Consider the following 21,052-nt stretch of genomic DNA (forward strand, 5'->3'; position numbering starts at 1 on the left):
AGCAAAATGAATGTAGAACGCAGGCACAAATTACACAGAAAAAAAGATTATGGTCAATACTTCAGTGTCTACAATGTGATTAGAGAATTGACAAAAGAGTAAATAGATCTTCATGTCTGTTGATCATAAAATCTTGAATTCACCCTACATATGGGTGTTTGAACACATAAATTAAAATTAATAGAAGGGCAAAATCGTGGCGGGAGGGGGAAATAATAGCAACTGGAGCAAACTAAAAAACAAAACTTCACAAAGTCTAGAATTATCAAGCAAATAAACATTGTACTAATTTACAGTCATTAGGCTTAGGTACAAATACTCATTCTTATGAAATGCCCCCAAACAATATACCTGAAGTCTGTTTCAGAGTGAAATGTTGAAAAGCATTTTTTCCTTCATTAAGAAGGTATTTTTCTCCTACCCATAATACCTAGCACGTTTTTTTTCTTCAAATGCAGGTGGACAAAATACCAAACTACTAAAGTGTAGAGCACCAAGAAACCAGATATTCATACCAGATTGATTATTACCAGGTCTTAAGACTTCTAAGAGCACCTGATGGTTGTTTTGACCGATTTCTAAAGAACTGGCATAAGATTCTTCACATAAGTTTTCAAAAAAATTATTATCTTTTAATGACATAGTGATGTTTTTAAGTAAGTTCTCTGCTGGTCAGAAGTTGGCTTATAGACCTAACAAACAATAACGAGGTTCTATTCACTGGTCTTTATAACCAAATGAAGTAACTTGGACTACTGAAGATGACGGGGTTTGTGACTCTTGGAAGATAGGAAATAAAAAATGTGTCTCTGCTCAGTAATGCAGACATGAAAGAAAATTCACAGTTTAAAAAACATCTGAACCATTGCCATAACAAGGTACTGTGCTTTGTGCTATAACCTAAACTATAGTAAGATGGACCTGTGGGTTCCTGTATTTCCAGAAATTTCCTTGAACACGGTTTTCAGTATTCTTAAGAATGGTTAAAAAAATGTAATTTCAAGGCTTGTTTCAGAAAATCTTCACAACCCACCTTCCTTATTTCTAATAATCTTGGTATTTTAATAAGTCCACCAATTTGGAAAAAAAATTTAACATAGTTTGCCGAGTAAAGAATTGCATAAAGAAAAATGGACCACTAGACACCTTTACCCAGGACAAATATTATAGAACCACAGAAAGATTGCTAACTTTAAACAAGTAAAGATTAGCCACATTTTATTAATATTTACAAATTAAAACTGTGTATTTACAATGTAAAGAGTACAAATTAACTTAACTTGTAAAAAAAAAAAAAAGAGCTTCAAGCATTTGACTAGCAGAACACATTTTAGCTCCCCAAATTCAATGAGAAATAGAATTAAGCTACCTCCAAATGCTATTTCTTTCACTCTGAAATTACAAGCAGAAATTTACAAGCAATAGAATGCTATTTTAACCTCAGAAAAATGGTTACATAAATTAATGTGGCATAATTCTCATACCAATGCAGGTTGTTAAGGCACATGCATAATAATAAAATCAAGCCATCTCAATGAAATGTGTTAACATAAATTTAGTTAGAAATTCAGAAAAGAAAAAAAAAAAACTTTCATTCTACTAGCATCAAGAGTTTTCAAAAGCTTGGGGGTTTTGATTTTCCTTATGTAACACTTCTACTAATCCTTTATGCAAACAGATCTTAATAATGTCTATCTGCTATTGCAGATTCCTTTTTCAGGAAGGAAAAACATTCTGTTTACTTCACTGATGGGAATATCCCTCAATGCTGGAATTGCTTCTTCTTGAAATTTCTTCTGTTGCTGCTTTTTTGCATAGTTATCTACAGGAGACAATGAGAATATTCCATGTATTAACGATTTTTCTTTCAAAAAATGTTATATAGTGCAACACTGTATAAATTTAGCTACTGTAAGTGATGCTGAAAACCCCATCTTGCTGAGGTACAATGAGATGGTCACCAGAAATGCTTTACATCAACATATATTAGCAGAGCCCTTGAAGAAATCAACCCTACTCTCCTGCCAAAATCACTGTCTGGGACTTTGCTTGGTTTAAGATGCTGTATGACATTAAACCATAACTACCCAAAGACAAAAAGAACAAACAAACAAAAATGCCCACAGTGAAGAGCTCAGCCTGTAGTTTGAACACTTTGTACTAGAATTTCCACTGAGAGATGCTGTCTGCCCTCCCCTTTACCTTGGCTACTTGTTCCCATCACTACACAGAACCCATTCCTACAATAAACATTTTTACAGGTGCACTTTGAACACAATTATGGATCTGCTCCCTCTGAAAAACAAAATTTTCAAATACAGTTGTTTTTCAGATTAGGTTCCCCATCCCACCTGCCATACAGCCACACAAACTCTTGCGTTGACACCAAATGAGAGGGTGTCGTAAGAGTGTGAATGAGTAGCCAGGAACACAGGGATGACTACATGGCAGTTCTTGACAGAAGCGTTGCAGTAATGCATTTGAACTACAGCCTTGACTGATTTTTTTCCTTAGCAGTTCAGCGTAATATAATACTATGCAAGTAGTTTGTTAAAATGATGCACATTCAGCAGTCTTAGCAACAGGTAACTTCCTTGCCAAATTTCACAGTCTGCATTTTTTCTAACAAAAATGGCCACCTACAAATAATGGTGGAATTCCTCACGTGGAGGAAGATGCACCTGCCTGGAGAATATTGTGACTGCCCAGAACAGGACTCCTTGGCAGGAGTAAAGGCTATGCAAAAATTGAGAGAAAGACTGAATAACAGCTTTTTAGACAGGGAATCACTAACATATCTGATCAGGTCTCAATACTGCAGCATCCTCCTTTGCATCACCTTGACTCTGCATGCCTTCCCACTTCTGCCACTGCCAGGTAGATACTCACGCCCTTCCTCCCATGACACTCTTCACTAGTTTGTAATGGAAAGCACACGCCTGGGAGAGCTTTATATGCCTAACCCCTGTTCCTCTAATGTTGTCTGTTTTACTAAAAAGTACATTTTACTAGTTGGAAACCACTGCCATAAGACAGCAAAGAGGAAAAAGTCAGGCTTGTGGCTATCTTTTCACTCTAGTACTTCAGTACTTCCAAGAACTCCTTTTCTAGATCAAAATATTTAAATGCTTAAAATTTGATTTATATTATATATGGCTACATATATATGTATTTACAGAAATTACCAGTTAAGTATTAAAATCTTAAAAAAAACACCAATAAAATTACCTGTAATGGTATCTGTGGAGTTAAGTGGAGCTGTACTCATCATGTTAATACCAAAAAGTAATATATAACCAATTCCTATAGCAACTAGTAGGTATGCTGGCAAAGCAACTGCCCAGTACCTGAGGAAAAAGATTTTAGAATTTACATATCATAATAATAAACGCCTAATGATATAACAGTTTTAATTTAGTGGTTGTATCCAGCACAAACTTAGCCAGGAGGAAAAGAAACAGCACCTCTGAATATGGACCCTGATCCCTCACAAGAAAATTACTGACTGCAGAGTCACTGTAGCTAGTTTGGTATAAATCATCAGATTCCTTACAGAAGGCTTTAATTTTTTTAATTACAGTTTAAAGTTTACTGTATTTTCATTGACAAACTTCCTGGAAACAAAATGTCAAATTTATTGTAAAACATTCAAATACTATTTCTTTCATTACACAATAAAAAATTTTCATCATAGCTACTTCTCTACATAAAATAATGCTTCACAAAGATTGCAGTCCTTTATCATCAGGAAAAACTGGATTAAACACAAGACCACTATCTAAAAAAAAGTTTTGTGATTTGAAAATAATGGAGGGTGTCCTATACTCACATATATTCAGGCTAAAGAGTTTAACTTACTTTTGAGGCCAGTATGTTAGTCCCAATGCGAACAGCCAAGTCTCGGGAATGAATGCCCAGATAAGATACAATACTGCACAAAAGAATTAAAAAGTCATAATAGTACAACTGATACTGTTTTAGACTTACTTCCTAAGTTTTAGAGCAATACTTCCCTACTGATACATGCTGAGAAAATATTTTGCTTTCACACTATTTAAACCAAAACAGCTCTACCAAAACATGGTAGAAGACGCATCTCAGACACAAAACCTGCCCAATATAGAGGCAATGTTTTGTAGTTGGTTATATGATATCATTTTTATATTTAACACTGAGTTTCTGATTTCCTATGTAGACAAGCAAGAATTTCTTGCACATTGAACTGCAGAACAAAAAAACCCTCAGTAAAAGGATGCCAAATGACACTGAATGCAGAAAATATTAAAGCAGAACATGACCACACAATGGGTCATTTGATTGAAAGAAAAGTTGGTAGAATTGCAGTGCTTGAATGGAACTGTTCAGAAAAAGTTACCGGAAGTACTTTCTGATTCTTGGTAAGTTAATAATTTTCATGTCAACAAGACCAATACCGAGAAATTTTGCTCCCTAACAACAAATCCAGAGCAAAACTTGAGGGCAACAGGTTAGTAACCAGTGACACAAGTTGTAGAACTGCACTGGCTTCCTGTGAGGAACAGAACCCAACTTACTTCAATTTCTACTTACTTCCTAAGAGTGAGAAAAGACACAGTAAGATACTGGTTTATTATTTGACTACAGTGTATTTGCAGCATCTTTTCTTGTGTTGAAAAAGTGTTCTCACTCTCTCAAGCCTTGGTCCTGCGTGGGCATGCAAAATATCCCCAGTGAAATGCTAAAGCACCTGTCACACCAGCAAAGGAACGCTGGCATAACCCTAATCATTTTCATTGCTGTTGACCAGATTGACTTAATTTTTTTTTCAGTATTTAGGTGCAGAAGGTTGCACTATTACTATCTACAATGGTTACTGAATACTGACAACGTATAGAAGTCAAGTAAAAAAGTTACTAAAATGAGAATGCAAAGGATTTTTAAGTAATTTGACTTCGTAATACTATTAAAGACCCCATAAGGTTAAAGACAGACAAAACGTGAGGCAATCACAAAAGGCAATGACAGATCTTTGCAACATCTGACAGGCCTGGCAAGTGATGCTCACTTCATTCTTCAGCACGCGCCCTTACAACAGGTGGTGTAACACACTTTTGACCCTTTTCAGATGGTCTTATCGGAACCGCGTTTGTCTCGTAAGCAAAGCAACACTTTTGGGTGAAGTACTGAGTACCCAGTATACTTACTAAAGCCAAACCACGATCCTAAAAAAAGAGCAAATCCATATATTGCCCTTTCTGGCAATGGCGCTGGGGAGTTTTCAACCATACTGGCCTCTTCCCTTTAACTTCGGGGGGCGGGGCGGGCCCCCCCCCCTCCGCTCACCTCAGCCCCGAGCGGACGGCGGGTGCGCGGCGGCCGTTTCCCTCTCCCCTCTGCGGACTCGCAGGGCCCGCGGTGCTGCCGACCCCCTCCCTCCTCCACACGCACCGCCTGCCCGCAGCCCCCCCGGCCCGACCCGGCCCGGCAAAGTCGCTCTGCCGCCTTCCTTTCGAGGCCACGGCCTGGCTCGGGGAGGAAACCACACCCAGGGCACCACCGGCAGCTGGAGGAAGGCGGAGGCACCCAGCCGCGCTCCCTAGCCCCCACTACCGCGCGTCCGCCTGCCCACCAGGCCGCATCTCGCACATGCGCAACCGGAGATCCTCCGCCGCTCCGCCAGCCCAGTGCCCCCCCCACCTCGGCTGCGGGCGCATGCGCAGAGCCTGTGGTTCGCGGTAGGCGGGGACCGCCGGCTGCTTGCCGCGCGTTGGCTAGTTCGCTTGACGTCAGGCGGTAACTAGCCAGTAGCCAGAGCCCGGCTGGGCGGGGCTGCTGGCGCGCGCGGCGGGAGGGGCTCGCTGAGGGGGTGGGAACCCCGTCGGCCCTGCGGAGCCGGAGGGGAACGCGGCGCGTGGCTGAGGCGTGGGCCGGTGAGTGAGGGGGAGTGGCGGGCGCTCCCTCCCTCCCCGCCCTGTGCCTCCCCGGGCTCGTGATCCCCCCCTCCGTCAGTGAGGCTGGGTCCGGGAGAGGGACGCCGGTTTCTCTGGAGCCGCCGGCAGGGTGTCATCCGCACCGCCACGGCCCGGTCTGGTCCGCCTGGGTCGGGGAGCGGTGCTGTCGGCCACGGGAGCCGCAGCGGAGCCCCTCCGGGGTCGCTGGAGCTCCTTGCTGCGGGGAGGACCGGGCAGGGATGTCCCGGCGGGAATCGCCGGCCTGCGACACGTCAGTGGCGAGCCGCGGGGCTTCCGGGGTCTAGCGGCAACGGGGAGCCCGGCCGGCCGCCGCCTCGCTTCTGGCGGAGCTGCCGGGGCGGGACGGGTACTGCGGGGCGAGCCGGCGGGCAGGAGAGGGACGCGCGGCCTGTGCGGGGGCTGCGCCGCTGGTGCTGTCTGACGGGGCTGCCCGGCGGAGGAGGCGGGTGTTCGACTCCGCTCGCCCGGGATGTGGCAATAATTCCCGAGGTGCTGCCCCCTGACCCGGCTGGTAGAAACCGCCCTTCCCTCTCCTGCCTGTCAGGTGTGAGGTGGCGTGCGGGAGTGCTGTCAGGCGTCGGGGGCTGGGGAGACTGTTAGTCCATTTAACTAGCTTTTGGTTAAAGCTGATGCTTTAGGTTACTTTTTTCAGCATTAACCTGTGCTGTATAAAAATAAGAACATGTCTTCCATGAAACTCTTGCAAAGTGTAATTTAGCGTTGTGATCATGTTAAGTCTTGCAAAGCACATGTTATATGCCTCTTGCCTTCTCCTCATGTATTTCTCATAATCCTTTTCTTTCAGGATCATGTACCATGGGTGAACCTATATCTGAACCCGAGTTCGCAGCCTTGGCTTTTTATGCTGGTGATAAATCTTGCTGTGAATTGGTAAGTAGGTTTGAAACTAGAGGAAAAACTTGCAAGATGTTCCAGGGGGGTTTATAACACAGATCTGATCTACAGAGTAATTGCTAGTGTTGATTCAAAGTGATGCAGAGATATCTTACACCACTGTATGTTACTCACTTGCAAAAGTACTGAACTGGGGTAGAGCATAGAGACTGTATATCCTCTATCAGGCAAGTTTCACTGAATGCATGTACAGTATATTACATATACAACTGTATAAAACTAGACAGTGATGCATAGGTCCTGTTAACACAACTTGACCAACCTGTTGGCCGTGTATCCAGGCCATACTTGGGATGATATACCTTAGAGTGACAGATTCAGTTCCTGTAATTGCAAAGCAATTGCAATTTTGTTCATGGAAGTTCAAGTCTGCAAGTTAACTGCAGAGTGTTCACCCATTCTTTGTTCTTGTCATCTCTTACATGTTTTTCTAGTTCTTTGTGCCAAATAAGGCCTCTGCTTATTTAGTTGTTGCTTTTATTGAGTAAACTGTAGCACTGTTCTGTTTTAATACTTCCAGGAATGCTTTCCTTGACTCTTGTTTTCCCTTTCTTACTATGCTTAAGGAGTATTAGAAAACACTGTGGTAGTTAATCTTTGTGCTGCTTGGAGAGTTCAGTTATGAGTTATTTATCATAAGTGTTGCTGCTGCTGCTAAATACAAACTAGGTGGCCTACTGTTCTTCCTATGCAGAAATAAAAAGTACAGGTAAATCGAATTTCTTATTTGTAAAGCTGTATCTTTACAAGGGACCGTTACCAGTAGAGTGGTGAGTCTCACTGGAAATCGTTTATATCAATAAAGATTTTTTTGTGTGTGCCATGGACAAAATAAAGTACTTTAACAGTTGTGTTAGCATAAGATACTAGACGGTTTATTCCTTAAGGTGATGTGTGTGCTGTGCTATGGAAAGAAAGCCCTTGATTCTGTGCAAGTGCTAAACCTTGGTTTTCAGGTTTGCTTTGATGGTTATACCACCTTGGGCTTGATGTATAGAGGGTGTGTGTGATTTGTTTTTAAATATTGTAGCAAAATCCACGCTGTGGAGTGAAGGAGACGTTCCATCATCTTTCAAGATTAACTGATTTAGCAATAATAGTTAATTTTTTTTCGTCTTTGTTATTGAGTGTCCTGGTCTGTTAAATGTGTTGGTGTTGTAATAATTTATTTTTGAGAGTAAGCTTTGATTTACATGTCATGTAGTAATAGTTCAGAAATCCTACTTCAGGTGAAATCATGTGATTGCTTGTCATCGCCTTAAGGTCAAGCTAGTAAGTCGTCATTGCACAGCACGCTAGTATTTCCAGAAAGTCTGCCACTGAAAGAATAAAGGTCTGTTATGAAATTTTATGGAAGATGTGTTTGATAATTTGTTTGGTTTTATACTTTTCTCCAGTTATATTCAGGAATAGCTTTGCATTTCGGCCTCAAGTTGTGCCAGGGGAGGTTTAGATTGGATATCAGGAAAAACTTCTTCACCAAAAGGGTTATCAAGCATTGGAACAGGCTGCCCAGGGGAGTGGTGGAGTCACCATCCCTGGAGGGATTTGAAAGATGTGTAGATGTGGTGCTTAGGGACATGGTTTAGTGGTGGACTTGGTAGTGTTTGGTTAGTGGTAGGTTAATGGTTGGACTTGATGATCTTAAAGGTCTTTGAAATGAAATGTAATAGACACAGTAGTAGTAGTTATTAAATGACATATAATGTTTGTTAAAATAATAGACTTTGTAGGAATGTGTAAAACAGAACAAAATAATTTATTTTTCAGCTTAAGAGGCTCATATGGAGTACTAAGTTTGAAACCCATTTAAGTATTGATACTTCATGCTGCCATGAAGTAGTAGATCAACGACTCACTCTACTTACTTTGATAGATATGTATTTATTTAAATATACATGCACTAACTGTCGAAACTTAATTACTATTTTTTGAGAACCTGTGTTGTCTTCTTAAACATGTTTCCTTAGGTATTCTTGAGCATTATATTGCTGCCTAGGAACTGATTTTGAATTATTAATTTTTAGAATACTATTCTAGTGTGATTTAATTTATTGTTTAAACTATTAGAAGTTTTCCTATCCATTCATAACTATTAACCTATGGATATTTTTTCAAGGAATATGCAGGTAAACATTTTTTTTCATAAGATGGCAACTAAACCATTGTGTTCTATAATTCTAGTAAACATGCTTTTTTTCCCATTTGTTTTTGTTTGGTTTGTTTGCTTTTTGGCTGTGCTTAATGTGAATTATAAAGATTGGATCCAAAGGGGTTTGTTGTTTGGTAGTGCAAAATATTGCAGACTTCAAGTTTCCTTGTTTTCCTCAGAAGACTGTTGGCAGAACTGCAGAAACATGTGGGAGAATGGGGAATGCCAATAGTATTTTATTCTTGGGGAAATGGGATGGGGGGGAAAGAAAAAGCAGGGGGAATTCACCCACCTCAGATTGGTCTTAGAAGATGACAAGATGCTGTTGAGCATTGAATGAGCATTGTTGACATTTTGGTATTTTAGTTTGGATCAGGAGAACGCTTTTGAAGCAAATATCCCCATTGTCCCTGTCTTTCATGGTTTGGCTTATATTGTGAAGAGGTCTCGGAGTGTGCTAGTGGGATTCATTGGGGATGAAACTAACCTAGAATGTGCTTTTAAGAGTATAGGTGATGTGCATCAGCCACGAATGGGTGCTCTGTCTATGGGACTAGATTTGAACCAATGCAAACTAAAACCCCTTGAAGAGCATATAATGTGAAAGTAGACTGCTCAGTACCAAATACTTTGCCTTATAGATTTGTTTCCTGTTTGATCATGCTGCTTGCTTGTGAAGATATAACCATAGACCATTTTTATACTAGTCTACATATGTTCAATAATTACCTTTTCTTGAAAAAAGGAATTGGTGACAGAACGTAAAAATCACTTCTATTCCTCCCTTCCCCTGATGTAAACAGTTCATATTGGCTTAATATTTAGAAACAGTTAAACAATCATTGCTTATAGTTAGTGTAACACATTTGCAAGATGTGCAGTGTTAAAAAATATGTTTATCTTCAGGGTCATGGAGTGTTTGTACAGCGATCTCCGCATAAGCCTAAAACAGGTATGTAAACTAAACCGATCTTGCATAACTTTCTAATGCACTTTTTCTGCTGTGCTTGGATCTTTTGATTGCTATTTCAATTTTTTCCTTATTTTGTCTGAATAAGTAGAAAACTATTATTTCTGAGCAGAAGCACTGGTATGTTCTTTTGCACTGGAAGAATTCTCATTTTTTTGTCCTAATGTAATGTGCAGAAGACTGCATTACATTTATGAGAACAGTGTAAATAGTCAGTAATGTGTACATATATGCAGTCAATTAATGTTACGAGGATTGAGATTTAAGGCTTGTGTTCATTACCTGTGTTCATTAATTGTAGCTGTGTTTTAGCTGTATAGGTCTAAAGACACCTTCAAGTTGATATTTGTAGGTAAAGTTTTGCAGTTCTAAATATTTAAATTTTTTTTAATAGTTGCAGAAAAGCAGGTGGCTCAAGAGTATGTCAAGTTCTTCAGAACTGTTTTCACTATACAAATGGTAACCTGTAATATGTAGAAAACTCAGGTGAACACAGCCAGCTGTGTAAAATGATTTTTTTGCGTGTATTCAGCCTCTCAGATAATACTGCTTCTGCTTTGAGGGTACTTGATGCCACCTCAATAGTCTAAGTCTAGTAAGGATTTTACCTTTTAAAGACAGTCTCTGAGGGAAATGGATTATATTTTTGAAAGAGCCATGCAGCACACACATAATGGCCTCTGGAGAAAAGAAGAATATCGCTGATCTTTTTGCACCACGTTGCTATGTGCCACACTACTCTGGATTTATTGTAGAAAATAATTAAATGGGTACAGTTAGAAGAGGCTCGTGTTTCATCTGAAAATAGCGTTCCTGATAGCCATTAAACAGCTCACGGCCCTTGTTAAGCTCCTCATTTAGAACCAGGCTGCATTTATTCATTTATAATGTATTATATCAATAAAACTAAGAACAGGCAATTCCTTGACAAGGAAGTAAAGCCTGCCAGCAGGTCCCTATTCTTACCTCCATATAAATTCCCTCTCCTTCTTCAATTTATAAAAAAACCCTCAAACTGCCAGATGTATTTAGAGCCTTCAAGTTTTCTTGTTTTGGTTAGATAGTACTTAGGAATACAGTAGGGAAATAACTGATGTTTTTGAATGTTTATTTGGACTGATTACTTGTAATGCCTGAATTGTGTAGTCTAATTGCTAGCTGTTTTCTTAAAGATGTTGATCCTTGTGAAGTGTGGTGCAGTCAGCCAGTTGACATATTAATAGAATATTGCAACGTTATTAAAATCCGCATCTTTTGGCCTCTTCTCTTCAAAAGTGGAAGTAATTCTTTGGCAGTTGATTGGGGGTAAGTAATCATATTGTCAAAGTGATTTCATCAGCCTTTACATTTTTTTTTTTTTTGTTACCTGTAAAAGATCATTGTGTGCTTTCAGTAGTGGTTAAACTGTCTGCAGGAATGTTTTTGCCAGTGGGCTAAGTTAGTTAAGGTCAGAAGGCACAGTTCTTGAATATACAGAAAAAAATACTAAGAGTGGGTTTCTGAAGTTTGGAATCTAAGAGCAAATTTAAGTACTTAAATGGATGCCCTATATTTCAAAAATACTGAAAGCTTTGCAGCTTTTTTTTTCCCTTCATCTGAAGGGCTTGATTTGAGTTTGTAACCATGCTCTTGCTTAGATCTAATTACCGTAAATATTAGTAATTAAGACCATGTAACACTGTTATTTTTCTAAATGATAACTTGTTCTGTTTTTAAGCTGTTCACAGATTTTAGATCGGAATTGGAAGAGGCTCTGTGATTTAGAGGTTTTGGAAGACCTTGTTGATTTAATTAAAAAAGTTGTTGTAAGTACTGTATTTTAACTTTGTGTAGGTTTTCAGGTATAGTAGGTTAATTAATTTTGTACCTTATGCAGCTTGGGATTGTATCTTAAATTAGACATTTCCTTTTGCTGGAGTGAATAAATTATCTGATAGTTGCATTGGAGCTTTCTAGAAAGAAAGTGTGTCATAGGGTTTATTACAGTTGGGATAACTTACTAAATATTTGCAGAGTCAATAATAGAGTTGACTGGAGCCCTTGTAAATTGCTTATAAAGAGAGTCATATCAGTGAGAAAAACAGCACCGTTCCCTGATGAACTAGTTAAATACTTTTTTTTTCTCATTCAACAAACTATATTTAAAATTTGCTAATGTGGCTGTGTGGCTGACGTAGAACAGAAACGTAACAGTGCAGAGGAGAGAATGATGTAAGAAATGTTCTCAGCAGCTGAAGGGAAGAGGGGTAGGTTTTTTTTAAAAAAAAAGTTTAGGTATGACACGTTTTTTAAAAAAATTGCTGTGTTGAAATTCTGTGCTCAATCCTAAGCTACAGTTTTCCAGTCTGCCGTACTGTTATATGACTTTCTGTGATTAGGTATTCATGTACTATATTGATCTTGTGGATTCATAATTCCTTATGCTCTCTTTGCTGCTTCCTCCTTCAGGCTTTCCGAGTGCTCTATTTTCACCTCCTTGTACTTCAGGATGTCCCTGCAGTTTTTCCACTTTGTCTCATGTGATGGGTTCTTTGTGCTGTTTCCTCCTCTGATAGTCTCCCATTTGATCTTTATACGAGAGGGTCGGTGTATATTCCCATTCCCCTGTTTACTTCTGCTTTCCTCTTCTTACTTCCTCAGCCTGTATCTTCTTCTCCATGTAAAAGATTATATATCTAATAGTAAAATTTATTTGGAGGAGCAGAAGATCTCAGGAGAGGAAGTACTGTTGTTTTGGATGGTTTTCATTGGATGTATCAGCTGGTTCTTTGGTATGTAGATAACTGCAGAAGTGGTTAAGTGGCTGATTTTCCTAACCAGATGTCATAGCATCCATGCATTCTCTATTTCCACATCAACACTTATTTATTTTTCAACAAAAATGGTAGGGGATTTGTCACTGAATACAAGAATATTTCCTGAAACTTTGAAATAGACCAGAGCAACTGTCCAAACGATACTGCGTTCAAGCAGAACAGAAAATGTTATTGAGTTGAACCTGAGCAGATAGAAACTAAAGTTATCGGATCTTAATAACTTGGTGTTTATTTGTTTTCTGTCCCTCTTCCAGAATGTTCCGCCTTTTATCGGTGGCATACTGAGAATTGGCAGCAGAATAGAAAATGTAAGTGTCTCGAATTGTTTTTAATAGGAATGCTTCTTTATGTGTGAATACAAACAAAATATTGTACAAATATCCAAAATTTAAAAATGCTTGCATAAATAAACTGAGTCTGTAGGTTCTGGAATATGTAGTATGTAGGACTGGAGTTGCCAGTTGTTGCAGCTCTGAGCTGCAAAACAAAGTCTATATGTGACAGGAACTGTGAAATAAATATCATCTGTGTAAGAAGACCAAAATGAGTGAGAACTTTGGGGGTAGTTCACATGCTGAAAATAAATGGTTTCTCTTGGAGGTTGCTACTGCAGTGTGGTGAGTGGCTTTACGTTGTGCAGCTGGAGCCCAGGTCAGCCCTCCAGTATCAGCTTTGGTACCTGCTGGTGGCTTTCCTTGTTGCTTTGTCACAGATTTACCACTTCTTATTCCTTTGAGATGTCTTGGTGCTCTGTCTGCCTAGAGTCTTGAAGATGCCTAGATTCCTTCCCATAAGCACACAGTTCTGTCTCTGTGGTGTGTTTTGCTTTGTCCACTATTTCTGTGCTGGTGTTGGTGTGTTATGCTAAAAGTCTAGGTATGGGCAAAAGGCAAACACACTTTATATATAAAGACAAGACATTATTGTTAGTGTAATTGAAATCTTCCAGAATTGATTATTGCAGAGAGGACAGATAACAAAGAAACAGATACGACTGAACAGAAAAACTCTTTAATGATAATACAGTTAAAATTGTAATACACATTCTTCCTGGTATCTGACCCTTTTCCAGGTGTTGTGCTCACTCTTGTTCTGCTCCTTGGGATCCTAAAGTGAATGGCTTCTGTCTGGTGTTTGTGTGTGTGGGATGGGGGGTATAGTCATCACTATTTAGAGTTTTTTGATGCAAGGACTTCTATTGATGTTTTCTTCTTCCTCATTCTAGAATCTACTTAGGTTCTTTTTTTATGTTTGGTAATGCACTTTTATACCTTGCTGTTTATTTTCGTTGGTCTGCATGTTCAAGTTACGTACGATTTTACTATATATAGTATATTTTATGTTTTTTAACTTGGCCACTTGTTTATAGCCGTTGGTTCTTGAGTGTCAGCTTGTACCCCATCTTTTACTATACCGTGCCTGTACTCCTCTAAACTGCATTATGTGTCTCCAGTTTTCATGGCCTATGCTCTGTCATATTTGGCTTGAATTTCTCTATAGTGAATCATTGTGTTAGTTATAGCAGCATTAACTACTTGTTACTACTGTTTATATGAAAGCTGTTGTTGTACCATACAAAAGTAAATCAAATTAGTCATAGCCACCCGGTTAGAAGAAAAATTGCTGTTACAGTTGAAACCAAGTTAAAACAGAGCTCTAATCAGGTCAGGACAAGCTCAGAGTAAGCCAAACAATTCGCAGCCATGTGGCCTTGCAAACTCAATGCAAAGCCTGTGGCCTGTTACTAGCAATGGCAGTGCTGTATGGTGGAGCTACAGGGCTACAAGCAGGGCTAAGCTTGATCACTGAAACGATGCAAAAGTGCTCCTCTTTGGAGACGGGTTGGAAATCTTTTATGAGATTCTCAATCAGTGATACTGATCCAATCTGAAGGACTGTGAATGGCTGAGTAAGAGTATGGTTTGGAAACCTGCTGATCCATCTTCATTATTAAATTCAGTGTACAGTAGAACTATACTTGTTACATTTTTCAGCTTGTAAACTTTGGACTGTGAACATTCTTAGTTTCCCTGTGTTTGTCACTTTTTTCCCTACTTTCTAGTTTCTGCTGCCTGCTGTAGGTTAACTGTGAAAGCTAAAATAAAAACATTGAAGTTAAAAGACAATATCGTAGCTGATAGTAGCAATAGGAGAAGCAGAATAGGTACAAGTGTATGTTACTGCTGGGTAACTCGGTTCCTGTATTTTTAGTGATATTTGTCTTGGTCATGTGGGTTTTGAAATTGTATTTCAAAATCTGTAGGCCCAGATAATGTGGGAGTATCCCAGGCAATGGATGTTCTTCACGCAATCCCTCTTTTTCAAATTAAAGCTCTGTAGCTCAAACAATTAAATTTAGTTTGAATAGAAGGGAAGTCATGATTTACGGAACTAAGTCAGCCCTGGCTTGCATGTCTAACACCCTGGAGAATGTTGCTTTTTCTAATCAGGCTTGTCACTTCACACTGAAGCAATTTTGTGTGCGGTTGTCAAAAAAGAAGTTTCTAGATCAAATTCTATAGTTTGAATCGCTCCCCTGTCTCCTGTTGAAAGAATGACTGTTTTCATTTTGTGAATATACTGTATTATGCTGTGCTTGAATTATCTAAATATTTATATTTCTGAGATGTTGTCTAATCAGGAACATGTGCATAGTGTTAAGTGCTACAGTAGTATTGTTTGTTATATTCAGATGGAATGCTTCCACTATTTTGCCGGTGAGCTGTTGGTTTGTGTGGTGGTTGTTTTTGTTTTAAGACTTTGCTTTGTATAGAAGTAGTTACCAATTTTTTCTTTGTTTTCCTTTTATTCAATTGAAATAGGGTGTCTTTGATGTTGGGGATGCACTTGATTGGGTCAGATACACAGGTGATGTCAATATTCTGCAGAGGCTGGAGAAACTTGGTGATTTGGGTTGGATCTATCTTGAAATTTTCTTTACTGAATGTAAGTATGAACACTTCTGAAGAAACAATGGTGAGGAAAGTCACCTGTGTTGTAGTTATGACATAGTTAATGTTTGTATGTATTTCATTAGTCTGGAAGTGACTGGAAGAGTGACTGGAAAAACAGTGGTGGTGTGTTGTTTTTTTTTTTTCTTTTTTTTTGCTTATTTGAACCAGCCAATTCTTCCTTGAATCTCTGTATGTGGGTCATATTTACAGTGCACGTGCTCCTTCTGAACAGGGGTTCAGAACATTTTTTCACTTTGGTGTCCATTATGGGCTGTATGTGCGCCCTTTATTTCTTTAACTTAGAATTAAGTTGAAAGTTGCCTGAAATATTATTTGATCTTTTCTGTTAAACAATTGACAGAGGATTTTGTCAAAATATTGAGATGTTAGTCATATTTCAAAAATAAGCTTCTGTAGCTCATGGGAGTTACTGTAAGATATTAACACTAGCAGCAGAACTGCTGAAATGACAAAAAGCTCCCAGGCCTGCTGTTTTCGACTTGTATTAAATGGGTTGTATTCTGGTCTTTTTGCATATATGCATTCTAAGTCAGCTGTTGCAGTAAGTAACAGGGTGGTAGAAATTGAATTTCCATGTGAGGAGAAGAATCTTTTTATAGTTAAGTACCAAAGTACAAATTCTTTAAAATACAAGTCTTTACAAATCTTTAAAATGCAACTTTCTTTAAAATACAATTGAGTTTCACTGATTGCTTGAAATGAGGCAAGTGCTTAAATGTTTGACAATCTGCAGCCAGTTATTTTGGGCTTACCCAATAATAATTCCTTTTCTTTTGAACATTTCTGTTGCTTAATTTGTTTCTGTTATTTAGTTGGTATGCCAAATTTTGCTTCCAGTCAGAAAACAGAGCATGATTCTTAGCAGCAGAAGAATCATACAGCAGAAGAACCCTACTTCTTATCTTTGGTAACTTCTTCACTCACTGTATTTTTCTGACTTTTGTCTGCAGGCAAATGTTACATTACTAAAGTTGCTTTGGAAGATTGGAACTTAGTTGAAGAGTTTAAAGCTGTGACCTGTGAAAACTGTAGGAAGGTGAGAGAAGATATCAGAATGTGCTTGTGCTTTTCTTTTTTGTGTGATTTTCTTCTTTTGTGCTTTTTTTGTTGTTATTTTTTGGGGTTTTTTTTATGATCAAAGATTATAAAAATGGCCAAATGATCAAAGATAAAGGTTTCAAATCTTGAGTGAGCCATTGTCTTGACATAAATAGTTACCTTGAGAGATCCTGGCCTAATAAACAGAACATTAGTTGTTTATGTTGCCATTGCACATTGGAGAGTATTCCTCTCCTCATTCCCCCAAAAAACTTAAAGAAACGCAGTTAATATTGATAGAAGATTGTTGAACTTGATCCTTCTAACACAGAAATCAGATTCTTCGCCATGCGTTCCTTTAGTGTAGATGTTTGGGTTTTTTTTCTGCGGGAGTCTGGTTAATTCCTGTGTCTTCCTTGCTACAATTCTGCAGTTCAGGAGCTATGCTGAAAGGCACTGAGCAGGGAACTGATTGAGCTGTACTCAACCTACTTTGCTATTTGACACGTGCTCACTTTTGATGACAATGGTGTTATGGAGCCCAGGAGACTTTCTGAGTTAGTCCTGCTTTTTAGTTATTGTTCATGGTATTCTTGTCTGCATAACATTTTCATTTGTACACTTTTAAGCTTATTTATTGCAATGAATTAGAAGTATTAAATCACAACTAATAGTGCATATGTAACCTGTTTTTACAAGTGTTAAAACTTAGCTGCTTCTTGTCAAATGTTTTCTTTGCTTCTCATTGCAGCTGAGTGTAATTACAGTGGTTGCCTAATTGTTTTTTCTTGATTTCACAGAACAGTGAATCTATGAAACAGAAAGGAAATGAGGAATTTTCCCAAGGAAACTTTCATTATGCTATAATATCATATACTAAAGCCATAGAGTTTTGGTAAGAACTAAACTGGTTAACTAGATTGTGTTATGTCATATGTATTCAGCTTATTCAGATTTATGCTGATTTTGTATAGTTTTGCATGAGCCACTCTACTAGAGGCCAAATGATACCTAATTAAAAAAAAAGCTACATAACACATTTTTTGTTCTATTTTATTTCTTGTAACTAGTGGTTGTTTGCACTTTTACTGCCCCGAACGTCCTGTTAGGGTTTAAAGGCGATCTAAAATGACTACCAGTAAGTATAGTAAACCTGAAAAGAAATAAATTATTTGGTGTGAACAGCCACTTTTGGTATCATCCCTCCTAAATATTCTTCCAGCAGAACACTACGACCAACTGTTGCAAATATTTATCATCTTGGCTATGATGCAGAACTAGTGAACACGAGCAAATATTTATTTTTAAGTGTCTGCTCTTGGCAACTCTGTATGCAACAGGCTTAATTTCCTTTGGGAAGAAATGAAACAAGATTTACAAGAAGTAATTTGCTGAAAAGCTTTGGAGGCTTTTCTGGGCTCTCTAAAGGGGCAGGGAGACAGATTAAAGGAGAATTTGTATCCTGTGCATATAGAGCATTTGCCCCCTTCCTGTAGTCCGTATGTCATGTGAACTAGCTACAGAACACTGGTTTGGTGTAACTGCTGCTTGTGTGCAAATGCTGCTTTTACAAGTTCTGGTGTCTATGAAATACAGTGAAATTCATAAAGTCCTACCTTTCATAAACGATTGATTGTGCAAACTTTTATTTTTTCATTTTGAAGTCTGTAGCTTTATAATAGTGTTGTTGAAAGGATTAGCATTTTGATGATGTCTTTCTTCAGATTTTATGTCACATAGTAGGACACATTTCAATCCCAAATTCGAGCTGATTTTAGCCTCCTTGAAAAGTTGGGTAGGCTGACTTTGGTCAAGTGACTATATCTGAGATGATGGAGCAGGCTGAGAAGGCTTTGCTCAGGGTAGCTGATGAGGGGGAGGAAGGAGCAGAATTCAGTGAAAGAGCAAAGGAAATCCCATGGCTTGGAAAGAGCAAAGGAAGTCTTGTGGTTTCCAGGGGCTGTAGAGCTGACCTGTTGTTACAGCTATTCGTTAGAAATTGTTCTTTGCCCTTAAGACCCTGTTGGAAGGTGAAGAATAGTTCAGTGATGTCTAACAGCTAGGGAATCCCTCTTCGTCTGCTCTGTGCGCTGTCATCCCTTTCTCATTCTCCCAGTGTGAGCTGACTTTCATCTGCTCCATCATCACACTCCTTCCCTAACTAGCTGCATCCTCCCTTGGCTTCCTTTCAAATGGTTGCTGGATTACATATACTGGTTCCCCACTCTCATTCTCCATTAGATACACTGGGGGCAATGCTTTAGCTCTTTAGAGCTGCTGCTTAGTCTTCCCAGTGAGGCAAAGGGTTATGAAAAAGTTGTAGACCAAGTGATCCGGAAGTGTTCATGAGATGTTTGATTTAATTAGGTCTTCAAAATTAGGAATTCTAGAACAAAATAAAATGGGATGTATTGTGACAGTTGAACTACCTTTTCCATGCTTCTTGCCCTTTTTTGCCTTTTTTTTTTTTTGAAACAAAGCTGAGATTGTAGGGAACATACTAGCCACACCTTTGGAACATTTGAGGCATGCTTTGATATGTTTGTCAGAGCCTAGTGAGTTGGGGAAGGAGTTTAAATCTCCCTCTGCTTTTTTTTTTTTTTAAGTAGGCTGAGAGTGATTTGAATTGGTTGGAAGTTGCATTAGTGGGCCCAAATCTTACAAATTATTACATAATTAAAACTAATATTCGCAGTGACTTAACTTGTAAATCAATGGGACTGTTCAAGGAAGCTTGTATGTAATTTTTAGTGCTGGAGTGCTTGCAGACAATTATTGTGAAAAATGACTTTTTTTTTCTCCTTAAGATTTTCAAAAGTAATACACGTTACTAACTTTTCATAATTTCTTTTAAGTCCTGCAAACCATCTTCTGTATGGAAACCGAGCTCTTTGTTTAATTCTCACAAGGCAGTACAAGTAAGTACCCCCTTGTTTATCATCTGAAATGTGGTGATCTGCAGATAAAAATTGGCAATATACTTAGGGAAATAGTATTTTAAAAACTTAAGTATATAGTAATTGTGGTGTTACTACCTCAGAAAACTGGTATTAAGAAAAATGAATAATATTAGGTGTATCTGCTGGCAGTATTAATACCGTTTAAAATTTGTGCATGTGGGTTATACAACAGGAAAAAAAAATCTCAGTACCAGTGAGTATTGTGATTTTTATTAAACCTTTTGAAGAAGAGATCAGTGTGGGTATGGGGGTTATTTTCCTGAAGCCAGTTGTTAAGCTAAAAATCTTGTTTATGAGCAAGGTGGATGTATACCTTTTCCGTAAAGCCAGCCCAAGAATTTATTGTTAGTGTAATTGAAGTCTTAAGGGTCTAATTGTTATTAGTCCAGATCTAATTATTGAAATAAAAAGAAATAATAACAATGTAATTAAAATTAGTATCCACATGATTCTTAATTTCTGCCCATTTTCCTGGTGTTATGCTCACCCCTCCATCGCTCCTCTGGGGACTAAAGTTGGCAGTTCCATTGCTGTAGCGGTGGGGTTAGAGAGCTGTCAGCGTGCAGAGTCCTTCTATGGGAGGAAAGTGATGTTCATGGTGATGGTTTCTTCTTCCTCACTCTGTGATCTAGCTGGGGCCACTTTTGTGTTCGCTATCATGCTATTACACCTTTGCTCTTTGTTCGTCTGCAGCACCCTGTTACTTCTGAGTTTACTATATATGGTACTTTTTATGGATATAACTTTTTCTTTGTTACTCTTAAAGTCTATTTGTCCAGATTTGGCGTGTGTTTCACTGATTGTTGGTGAGTTGTTTACAGCCATGGCATCTCCAGTGCCAAGCCTGTGCTCCATCTCTTGTCATCTTGTACCTGTACTCTTTTATGTGTATCTACTTTTCAAGGCCTCTGCTGTCATATCAGGCTTGTATTTCTTTACAGGACATCATCATTTGGGAGTCATAAATACCTTGCTCTGTATAAATAGCAATAACAAGCAGATATTCCATATAACTCCTGTGGTTGTACTAAACAAAGATGAACAAATTAGCCATAGACACCTGGTCAATTAGAGAAATTGCTGTCGCAGTTAAACCGAGTAAAAGAAAACTGCAGGGAGGTCAAGCTGCAGTTCAGGCTGAGCAAGACTGAGAAAGCTCAGTCGGGAGGCTTTGCAGACTCGGTACAGAGCTTATGGCCTGCTGTTGGCTGTGGCAATACTGTATTACAGGACTATGCAGTTATATAGTGTTCTCCAGATCATCTGCTGTAGAGT

General features: G+C 38.8%; 2 protein-coding genes across 4 annotated transcripts in view; one reads left to right on the forward strand and one right to left on the reverse strand.

Annotated features, from left to right (window-relative positions):
• Positions 1-1,201: 1,201 nt before the first annotated feature.
• PIGP (phosphatidylinositol glycan anchor biosynthesis class P) lies at positions 1,202-5,666 on the reverse strand. Its single transcript, XM_068425339.1, has 4 exons — positions 5,184-5,666; positions 3,859-3,931; positions 3,229-3,347; positions 1,202-1,822 (listed from the first exon to the last, which is right to left on the reverse strand). Exons 1-4 carry the CDS (start codon positions 5,263-5,265, stop codon positions 1,692-1,694), a joined length of 405 nt encoding a protein of 134 aa, XP_068281440.1. The 5' UTR covers positions 5,266-5,666; the 3' UTR covers positions 1,202-1,691.
• Positions 5,667-5,867: 201 nt separating this feature from the next.
• TTC3 (tetratricopeptide repeat domain 3) overlaps positions 5,868-21,052 on the forward strand; it is a 74,910-nt gene continuing 59,725 nt past the window's right edge. For 2 of the 3 annotated variants that reach the window (XM_068417427.1, XM_068417436.1), the window contains exons 1-10: positions 5,868-5,909; positions 6,757-6,842; positions 9,925-9,970; positions 11,161-11,293; positions 11,706-11,793; positions 13,059-13,112; positions 15,627-15,750; positions 16,730-16,815; positions 17,618-17,712; positions 19,673-19,735. In XM_068417427.1, the coding sequence (XP_068273528.1) occupies positions 6,768-6,842; positions 9,925-9,970; positions 11,161-11,293; positions 11,706-11,793; positions 13,059-13,112; positions 15,627-15,750; positions 16,730-16,815; positions 17,618-17,712; positions 19,673-19,735 (764 nt within the window). In that variant the 5' untranslated portion in view covers positions 5,868-5,909; positions 6,757-6,767. The remainder of the gene's footprint in view (positions 5,910-6,756; positions 6,843-9,924; positions 9,971-11,160; positions 11,294-11,705; positions 11,794-13,058; positions 13,113-15,626; positions 15,751-16,729; positions 16,816-17,617; positions 17,713-19,672; positions 19,736-21,052) is intronic. The other variant, XM_068417442.1, reaches the window with a different exon arrangement.

The sequence above is a fragment of the Nyctibius grandis genome, chromosome 2, assembly GCF_013368605.1.
Source record: "Nyctibius grandis isolate bNycGra1 chromosome 2, bNycGra1.pri, whole genome shotgun sequence".
NCBI classification, from domain to species: domain Eukaryota; kingdom Metazoa; phylum Chordata; class Aves; order Nyctibiiformes; family Nyctibiidae; genus Nyctibius; species Nyctibius grandis.

What these genes read in the sequence shown, in the direction of transcription:
- PIGP (XM_068425339.1), bottom strand. Translation starts at nt 5,265, where the DNA reads ATGGTTGAAAACTCCCCAGCGCCATTGCCAGAAAGGGCAATATATGGA. An exon ending in CTAACATACTGGCCTCAAAA is followed by an intron (nt 3,348 to 3,858) that starts GTAAGTTAAACT and finishes CTTTTTCCTCAG; the next exon opens with GTACTGGGCAGTTGCTTTGC. An exon ending in CTCCACAGATACCATTACAG is followed by an intron (nt 1,823 to 3,228) that starts GTAATTTTATTG and finishes TGTCTCCTGTAG; the next exon opens with ATAACTATGCAAAAAAGCAG.